This window comes from Curcuma longa, chromosome 10, assembly GCF_044706935.1.
Source record: "Curcuma longa cultivar G26 ecotype Majalengka, Jawa Barat chromosome 10, ITB_CL_G26_1.1, whole genome shotgun sequence".
Lineage (NCBI taxonomy): Eukaryota > Viridiplantae > Streptophyta > Magnoliopsida > Zingiberales > Zingiberaceae > Curcuma > Curcuma longa.
The window spans coordinates 2,104,058-2,114,262 of record NC_133870.1 but is presented as its reverse complement, the minus strand read 5'-3'; the positions used below and the strand labels follow the sequence as shown (position 1 = coordinate 2,114,262).

The window sequence follows — 10,205 nt, the reverse complement described above, 5'->3', positions numbered from 1 at the left end:
AGTTTTCTTATGAATGTGAGTATTCTGCGTAGAACCTGTGTAGAACTGCAATTCAGTATGTTAGTTAACATTTTATTGTTTAATATAATTAAAATTTGAACATATTATGTTAACTAGAAATTTTTTAATGGATTATTGCATCGTCCTATTGACAAGCAAAAAGTACATCTAATTACGTTTTCAAGTTTTGAAAGTTTTTCAAGCAACAATAAGTGCTATATTCTAAAACATGTAAACCTAAGTTGCATCTTTCTTTCTATCAAGACTAATTCTTTACTTCCTTTTCCTGTCATTTTTCATTAGGAGGTGTTTTTAAGCTTGAGTTGTTCCTGCCTGAAGAGTACCCGATGGCTGCACCAAAGGTATGAATTCTGCAAATGAGATTGCAATCTGTCAATGTTTTCACTTAGTTAATTAGTTTTCTTATTGCACGGGAATCTATAGTAATGACCTTCTATAGTACTCATTATTTTAAAAGCATAAAGGACAGCTCGGTGTATGAAGCTCTTGCCAATACGGAGTCTCGGAGAATGATCTATTGTATGTACCTTTACTCTACATTGCAAGAGATTGTTTCCATGACTCGAATCCGTGACCTTTAGATCACACGACAACAATTTTATCATTGTGCCAAAACTCCCTTTTCATTATTTTAAAAGCATATTAAGATGATTTCATTTGTTAGTGGAATTTACTTCGTTGGAGTATTGCATTTTACCAAATTCACAAATATAAACAACTATCATTTATTGTGACACAACCAATAGAAGTAGGAGAGGGCTTTAGGGATGAACCAACAAAAGTTGATGGGCTTGTATCAACTCGATATGATGAGGATGGAGAGTGATCTCTGGGGTTGTGTTCTAAGATAAAGTGTGACTTCGAGGCATTTAGGGTGCAACAAGTAGGAATACATGAAATCATACACTGACATGGGAAAAGGATGACTAAGCTATGGGTGTGACAAGCCTTGAGTAAATTAAGGATGTGCTCTACATAACAAAGCACACACCTTTTGGTGGGTTGACTTGATTCTTTGTAAGAACCTTGAATCTAAGTGATTAGCAGGGTTGATAACTCAAACAATGAACAATTCCCAGTAGGCTTTGTAGTGTGGAAGGGGGAAGAACAAATGCAATTATCATTGTTGGCAAACCCAGTCAATCTTGACACAAATTGGCTGAGTTGGATCAACGTTGTGGCCGATCTAGTTCCAACTGGTTTCTTGAACATGTTTGAGAATCCCTCAAATCTTGAAAGTCATCATTAATTTGATAATATTCTGATGTAAATGATTGAAATGGTTTGGGAAATAGCAAACATCAGTGGCATGCAGTGAAGAGGGATGTTGAGGAGGAGAGGCATGTGACAGGGTTGTGAGGAAGAGAACACAAAGTGTTTGCAATGAGCTGTTTTGGAGCAATTCTTGTAATCAGGGAGCCATCGAGGAGGAGAAGACCATGATGTGACTTCAAGGAAAAGCGGAGTAGAGAAGCTAGAGGGATAGCAAATAATAATTATTGTTAATAGTTAATTGTTAACACTTGTTAGTTATTATTATCAGAAATATAAACATTAATTAGCTTAATTAAGTTTAATTAATTTAATTATACTCTGACTAATTTTTTTACTTCATGAGTTATGACCACCTATGTGTCATATGTTCCAGCAAACATATATTTCTTTTTTTCATACATTTGTCTAACACAAGTGGCACATCTTATCACTATGATTAACATATTTTCTATACTAGTTTTCAAAATTTTTGGTAATAAGAAAAACAGATGTTTTGTACCTTTTCTCAGTGCTTATTCTTTAAGTTGGAGCTCAGTCTTTTTTTTTTTTTTTTTTTGGTTATTTTATGTTTGTAGGTTCGCTTTCTTACAAAAATCTACCATCCAAACATTGACAAGGTAAGTAAATATGCTTCATATTCTTTCCATGTTTGGAGGCGTTTGGATCTCTGTCAAATAAGTCAATAATTCATACAGCTTGGACGTATATGCCTTGATATTCTCAAAGACAAGTGGAGTCCAGCACTACAAATTCGAACTGTATTGCTGAGGTAATTAATTGCATCTGCTGAAAATAGGATTCTGTGATTCAGTGTTAGTTTGTTTATAGTCCATGGTTAGGGATTTCATTTCAGACAAGTCAATCTAGTTTCAGATTTAAAACATTGTTCTGACTCATTTTCAATCTGTTAAAATCATACTTCAACCTCACTTTAATTAAACTACAACAAAGACAATATGCGAGTCTCAACTATTTGGAAATTATCTATGTAAAGTTGTAACACTATTATCAGGACATGGTTGATGACCTGGACTTACAATAAATACATTATGAGATTGTCACATAGTTTTGCACCAGCTGTCGGAGGGTAGGTTTACACCATCTATTTTATAATATTTTTACACCGGTTGTCTTAGGGTCCAATCAATCATAACCCTCATATTTTTTTCTTCTGATCTTGACAGTCATTGTAGTGTTTACTCTTAAGTTCCCATATGTGATTTTCACAATTTTAGGTATTAAATTTATTTGGACATGTATATTCTACTGAAGTATATGAAATCAAAATTATTGGTATTCTTTTTAAGCTATGTTACATTTGGGGTAGATATGGTTCCAGTGCAAGTAAGGGTTTTGATGAATATTTAACTAGGTTAAAATGGTTATGTGAACTTGATAAGGCAAACTTATCTTTAGTTTAATCTCCAGGTAAAGCATACTAAAATAGGATAAAGGACTGACAGCAAATTCATGGTTCCCCTTTTACTTGGAAAATTTCCGTTTAGTTTAACCTTTTGAGAGAAGAAGATGGAGGATGATAAATTGGACATCTTTCCTTTTTCCTTTTTACAATTTACAGACCATTTTTTACTTGGTCTGTATATGTCACAAAGGAGGGAATAATTCCATTTTAAAATTTAAAATTTTGCTAAACCAAATTTCAAATTTACTCAAATATGTATGTTGCTTTGGCCAAACCTGACAGATGAGTTACAGTCTGAGAAGATGGTATCCATTAATCTGGGTGTTTTCCATTAGTCGGAGTGTTATTTCTCTTGCATTGCAATTTCGACCATCTACAGTATTTAAAGTTTCAAAAAGTACAGTTCAAATATAGATATGAAAACCATATATTTACAATTATAGTCAGCAGCATATATCTCTAACTAAACTGTGTAAAAACAATACAAATTTCATTCAACTTCTTAAAACCAGCAACATAAGACTTCAAATAATATGCTGCAAAAGAAAAAGAAAAATTAAATCATGCGGACTGAATGTTAAAAATGAGAATAAAGGATGTAACTGTTTGTGTTAGGATAAATTCTTTACAAGCAAACCATAGTTTACTTATGTGCGGGTATGCAGTTTTAATATAGAAACTAAGACCTTGTTTGGTTTGTGAAAATTTTCTATTCAGTTTGTAATTTTTTTTAAAAAAAACAAACCACTGAAAATTAGAAATAAAAAATAAATATTTATCATATTATTCACCTCTTATAAATTTAAATGAATCAAATAAAATCAATGCTAAATAATTATTTTACATCTCCTTTTTTGCTTTTAAATGTTATTGATTCAAGTATGCTCATTTACGGGTAAATGTTTGGTTTATAAATTTTTACTGAATCAATCAGTCTCAGAAAGCTCTCAAATCTAATTATGGAGGTTTATTTTTCTTTCTCATGATGTGTTTGATCAGCATTCAAGCACTATTAAGTGCCCCCAACCCAGATGATCCACTATCTGAGAATATTGCTAAGCATTGGAAGACAAATGAAGCTGAAGCTGTAGAAACAGGTCTGCATATCATCCTTTTTTAAGTCGAACATTGTCTAGGAATGTCAACAATCTACTGGGATTGGAGTATTTATATAGATCAATTCTAAATCTTTGTGCTCTGACATATTGTGCATTCTCTTGGACATTGCAGCAAGAGAATGGACTCGTCTCTTTGCTACTGGAGCATAATTATCCAAGACCTCATTTTCTCGTGATTGACGGCCGAATTTAATTGAGGCCAAATTATGTTATGATGTAATGGAACAATTTCTTGGATCACCCATGTTAGTAGATAATGGACTTACGTACTAAGGTACTGAAGTAATTAGAACATCGTTGACCATGATAATGATGGTTCACTCGTGCTTGCCAAATATAGTCTCAATTTTACATAATCAATAATCTGCATCCAATAAAGTTTGTTCAGCAAACTAATTCCCACATGGTGTACAACGGAGCCAAGAGCCAATTGTTAGCAGTTGAGTTGTAAAAACATTCAAAAGTGTGATGATCAACCAATGCAAGTGAGTGTGCTTAGAGGGGTTAATATAAACGATAAAGAAATTTACATCTTCCTGTCTAAACTAAAGCTTTGTTTATAAAAAATCCTGTCTTTTTACTCTGAGATGCGTTGATCTCCAATGTGATATTTACAGTATGGAACTGCACATTCATGAGTTGCATCTTCAGCATTAGATAACTGGAATTTGTTTCTCTTCTGGTTCACATGCTTCATATCTTCTTTTTGACTCTACCCGCCTCTTCTGTCCTAGTTTCGACACCAACTTTGATTTCGTTTGATTAGTTAGGATGTGTGGGTTAACTTAACCTGACTTGACTAGAGGATTGTGACCAACTCAGCCCAAAGTCTGATTCTGTGTCACGCACGACATGGTTCAGTTATGGCCAGGTCGAGCTGAGCCTTTTATATGTGATGTGTACTTGTAAAAGAAAAATGGCTTCGTATTTGAAGCAAAAGAATCATTCCTTCCAGCTTACTCAGTCGTGGTGGTTACTGATAGGAACACTTTGTTTGTTGAACTCTTAAAGTGCAAGCCATCCAACATGTTTCATAATACCTTCCTTTCCTTCATACTCGTTGCACTCCTAAATGAGGTCATCACCTTCTAACCCTTGTCTCTCAGCTCTCATCCCCATTTTTTTCACATCAATTCTGGTTCTCAGCACACTGAGATTGACCACCGAGAATGCTTTCTTGAATCAAGGACTGAATCATGTCATCAGTCTTTTTTCTCCATCCCCTGCGAAAAACAAATCAGCAAAAAGTGCTAGAGCAGAGCATGATAATGCACTCGAACATGGATGCAACCTCTTTGAAGGTAAATGGGTGTTGGATGGGCAAAACTCTCGCCCTCTGTACAGTGAAGACAGCTGCCCTTACTTGACCCGGCAAGTCACTTGCCGGAGGAATGGCCGGCCAGATTCGCTCTACCAGAAGTGGAGGTGGAAACCAAATTCTTGTGAGATGCCAAGGTTTGAGTCAATTCTCTCATACTATTGTTTATGTTGCGGATCTCAAATGAATTAATGGCATGCTCAGGTTCAATGCTGTGCTTTTATTGGAGAGGTTGAGGAACAAAAGATTAATGTTCGTCGGCGACTCGATCCAGAGAACGCAATGGGAGTCCATGGTTTGTCTGATTCAGTCTGCAATTCCTGACAGCAAAAAGTTCATCCACAAGGATCCTCCAAGAAAACTTTTCGTAGCAGAGGTGATAAGAATTGTGTGGCTCCATCTGTTGAGACTAAATCTTATAGCTTGACTTCTGTTGCTGCTTGTTCATGGTTAGGAGTTCAATGCGTCAGTCGAGTTCTACTGGGCTCCTTTCCTGGTGGAGTCAAATTCAGACCATGCCACAAAGCATCGGGTTCAGAAAAGGCTGGTGAAATTGGATGAGATCACAAAGCACAGCCAGAACTGGAAAGAGGTGGACATCTTGGTGTTCGATAGCTATGTTTGGTGGATGAGTCAAAATCAAATCAATGCAACGTAGGTAGCTCTTCATCCCCCTCGATTCGTCCTCTGTCGAGAAGCTAAATGCAATTTACATCTTGAATCTATGCCACACAGAAGAGTTGGATCTGAGAAAATCAACGAGTATGATGTTCTCACTGCATACCAATTGATGTTAAGGACATGGTCACAATGGATGGAATCTGCTATAAATCCTCAAACACAGAAGGCCTACTTCATGAGCTTGTCACCCATGCATCTTTGGTGAGTTTAAGTCCAAACTAAATGAATATTTGGCCTTGATTTCATATCTCCCACAACTTTGGCACTATATTGCAGGAGCTCCGAGTGGAGAAATGGAAGCAATGGGAACTGCTTCAATGAAACATATCCAATTCAAAGACCATTTTGGGGTTCAGGATCCAACTTGAGCATCATAAAGGCGGTCGGGAAGACTTTGCAAGAGATGAAGGTGAATGTCACCTTTCTGAACATCACCCAGTTATCGGAGTTCCGAAAGGATGGCCATACTTCAGTGTACACCGAGAGAAGGGGCAAGTTAGTAACAAGTGAGCAGAGATTGAAACCATTGAGCTTTGCAGACTGCATCCATTGGTGTCTGCCAGGTGTTCCTGATACATGGAATGAGATCCTGTTTGCATACTTGATAGATAACTGATGAGCTTGAAAAGAAGATAAACCTGTTTAGAATAGGATGGTAGAAAATTGTCTTTACAAAATATTGAGAGATCTACCAGGAAGATCTATTTGATGACATGCTTCAGTTAGAAGAACAGGAACTGAGATCTATCTTTCCCCGCTGCAACTGATTTAACACCAAAAAATAGCACAAGAATTGCTGTTTTTTGCTTCCTCCTGGGCAATGAATGACCCAAAGCCTGAGAGTCAATGAGTATGTTTTGAAAAAGAAAGAGCAATTAAAATTTTGTTTATATGGAAATTTGAGACAATCAGAGTATAGTTGCATGCTTTGAATGAGTTTTTTATGAATGAAATGTTAAGATACCAAGTATCTTAAAAACCACTCTAGCACTTTTTATTAAATCACTCATCTCAGATTGTACATTTATAGATTCAAATTTGCAAGTGATCTGGTAGAATCTCTCTTTGGTAGAATGACAAATATATGTATATATAGATATAGCAAGAGTAATTTAATATAGTTTGACATAAGCTTATTACTCAGAGAACTCAAATCTATAATGACCGAAAAGTAAGAGTGGCATAATTGATTGAATATCAGTCAACTTCTCACAAGTTTCCATTCTGAAACACTATGGAATTGACTTTGATACAACCGTCCATTCTTTCACTCTATTTTCAATCAAGAAACATTGGAAAACTCACCTCTCAGTATCTATCAAGAAACATTGGAAAACTAAGAACACCAAAAGTTATCCACAAGAAAAACCTCTTTTCTCTGTAAGTAATTTGCTCTTCCACAATCTCCACTAGTACCCTACAACGTTTCTAAGCTTGGGGCACTCCCATGATGAAGGATTCAAATCTATAAATAAATTCTAACTATCAAATTCTGAATTAGTGATTATTTGACAGTGTTCTGCTAGTTGGGCCTAGTCAGGGGTAGTGATGGTCTGCTGAACTAATAAATCATCTTAATGAGATGATGCTTTACTGTCTCATTTGATATTCCATAGTAATCTACTTCACAAGCTAAATCATATGATCCACAACCTTTACTGTATCTAATTGAGCCTACGCGAAGTTGATCTGATTGATGACCAAACTCGTTCGCAAAGGGAGATCCTCTAGATTTCTTCACTTGCAAGGAACAAGTAAATCTACTCTTCTACTCATCTAACATTTTGAGATGCAATGTGTCACCTGAGATCTTAACACATAGTAACTATCTCATGTGTCTTCTTCACATATCTCTACAAGATATAAATCTTTATATAATTTTCTTGTCATGTAGATGTGTCTATTAGGAGCCACCTTTAAAGTTTGACTAACAACCCTATACTTTTAACCTTTTGAATTTATATGGCTCAGTAAATTTAGATTCCTCCTCATCATCTAGTTTAGTATTGTGGAAATTATTTTTTATTTATGTTTTGCAACAATACTCTAATTCAAAATAAATAGTTTTTCATTTTTTTAATTTGTGGTTGTGGCATTCATCAATGATTATATTTTACTATTTAGGCCAAATATTATAGATGGTTGATGACTTCATTAATCAGCAAAATTCTCTATTTGCTCCACACCTACAAGCAAAACCAAGTCCACAATTTAACCAATCCATTTCTTCTCAAACTTTCCAATTCCTAATTCAAAAATCACATCTCTTGGTGGGTGTTAAGCATTTATAATTATATATCTTTATTTGGACCAACTCCTCCACATTCTATATATCTTCATTTCTTTTGCTCTTCAATCTTCCACCTTCCTCCTCCATTATAAACTTTGCTCCCCGCTCTCTCAAAAGCACAACCTATCCCTTTTTCCCTGTCTCTCTCACGATGGGGAACTCGTTGCGTTGCTTATCGAATGAAGGACTAGAGGTCTCACCAAAGCCTGCAAGGAAGTCCAAGCAAAGGCACCATCTGTGCCTCAATATTGCACCTTTAAACAAATGGTTTCGGAGAAGAAGTATGTCCCTTCCAGGTAAACAACGCAAGGAGATGGTGAAGAAGAAGGGGGTTATCAGGGTGAAGGTGGTTCTCTCCAAAGAGGAAGCAGTTCAACTGTTAGCCCTGTTCTCCCGCCGCAAAGACATGATGGCCGTCAAGACCATGCACCGGCTTGGTACACTTCAGACTACTTGCCGTCACCCGTCTTGCCGCCGGTGGAGGCCGGTGCTTGCTAGCATCCCTGAGCTAATCTAGGGGTGTAGAGATATTAGTGAGAGTATGGGATGGGTGGAATTGTTGTAATGCTTCTCTTCTCAGTAACTGAATGTCCAATGTGGTTGTACTTAAATGAATCATCAGTGTTTCTAGATTTTATACAATCGTTACTTGAATATCCCAATGAGGCTTACATTTTGCTTGGTATGATAAGTCTCATAAAGATTAAAGTTGAAGTATGGAAACAAAATACACTTCACTGGACAGGCTTTGATGAAAAGATACTGCACGACAGCACCAAGCCACCTAAGGCCATGAAGGCATGCGACTCTTTAAAATAGTGAAGAACATGAAGAAAAAAAAAAAACAAATCCTACGATTATTAGAGGGGGCTTCAGCCTTCAGGCAATTTTAGATAAGTACCCTTCACAGCAGCTGTGAGCCTGTGACCAGGACACGGAGACAGAGTTGTTGAGCAACTGTTCAGCTCCTTGTAGAGCTCAACAAACCTTGGAAGTAGGCTTTGCTTTTAGCTTTTGACTCTACCTGCTTTTGGAGTGAGTAAAAAATTGTTGGAACTAAAAAATTTATTGGAAACAGATAAAAGTAGCTTTTATTGGAAAAATGAATAAAAAATAGATAAAAGTAGCTTCAATGAATAAAAGTTTGGTCCATATTAAGAGTTTTAGGGTAACATATTTATACTGAATCACAACTATAGATATTGTGATTTTATAGGGTTGAGAGACTTTCTTTCTAAGTGAGGTTGTAAGGTAAGTGAGCTCGTAAGGAGTGTAAATCTAGAGTTTGGATTGTATTAAACTCAATTAACTCATGTGCGAGCGCGATTTAATTGTATTGAATGATGGATAGGTCAGAACAAAAATTGAGGCATAGATGGCTAAGTAATGGGTAGGATTAATAATGGTTGCCAAGGTTTCACTTCCTTGCTCTTCTTTTGTTCTCTTCAATGATAGTGTTTTGGTATTGTTCAATTCACAATAAGCAATCAGTGTGCTTGGTTGCTAACGTGGTTGAACTGTTGTATCGTGGGAAGTATACATTCGTGCAAACCTCTAAGCATCGTTGAAGAGGGGATGAATTTGTTTTAAGGAAGTTGTGTCAAGCACATGCCTTGATGGTGCTAAACACATCTCCCCACTCGACAACCTTGCATCCTAGCCCAATAACCTTGTTTCCTGCCTACAGCTTGACCTACTGGATAGCATTGCCTCTTGTTCGACAGCTCCCTACCTGGCCTCCTTGCTCGACAACCCAACCTCATGGTCCAACCTCCCTACTTGGCAGCTCCTTGCCCGACCTCGGCTTGCCTAGCCAACTTAGTCCACTGATGCAGGGGATCCGTGAACACAGATCTTTTGAAATTGTTTTGATCGTAAATTTTGAGAAATCATAACTTTTAACTCAGATTGAATCACGAGGTCTATAATATATCAAATCGAAGCTTGTTTAGAAATCTACATTTGTTATTGGGTGTAACCAGTAACAATTTAGTTTTAGGCCTAAAAATATTTTTAAAGTATTTTTGAAAGTTTCAAAGAATTTTAATTTTTTTATTAAGGTTATTTTCATCTTTTATA

General features: G+C 36.4%; 2 protein-coding genes across 2 annotated transcripts; both read left to right on the top strand.

Moving 5' to 3' along the window:
- Positions 1-303: 303 nt before the first annotated feature.
- Positions 304-4,147, top strand: LOC141836286 (ubiquitin-conjugating enzyme E2 36-like; the record flags this gene model as incomplete). The annotated part of the gene is given in 5 exon segments (XM_074723740.1): positions 304-362; positions 1,872-1,913; positions 1,992-2,065; positions 3,719-3,816; positions 3,950-4,147. Coding segments are annotated over 5 exon segments (311 nt in total), but the record flags the coding sequence as incomplete, so codon positions are not given.
- Positions 4,148-4,909: 762 nt separating this feature from the next.
- LOC141835682 (protein trichome birefringence-like 31) lies at positions 4,910-6,452 on the top strand. Its single transcript, XM_074723050.1, has 5 exons — positions 4,910-5,292; positions 5,360-5,531; positions 5,610-5,809; positions 5,891-6,037; positions 6,113-6,452. The coding sequence occupies exons 1-5, from the start codon at positions 4,910-4,912 to the stop codon at positions 6,450-6,452; spliced, it is 1,242 nt and encodes a 413-aa protein (XP_074579151.1).
- Positions 6,453-10,205: the final 3,753 nt, after the last annotated feature.

What these genes read in the sequence shown, in the direction of transcription:
- LOC141835682 (XM_074723050.1), top strand. Translation starts at nt 4,910, where the DNA reads ATGAGGTCATCACCTTCTAACCCTTGTCTCTCAGCTCTCATCCCCATT. An exon ending in AATTCTTGTGAGATGCCAAG is followed by an intron (nt 5,293 to 5,359) that starts GTTTGAGTCAAT and finishes TGGCATGCTCAG; the next exon opens with GTTCAATGCTGTGCTTTTAT. An exon ending in CAAAATCAAATCAATGCAAC is followed by an intron (nt 5,810 to 5,890) that starts GTAGGTAGCTCT and finishes TATGCCACACAG; the next exon opens with AAGAGTTGGATCTGAGAAAA.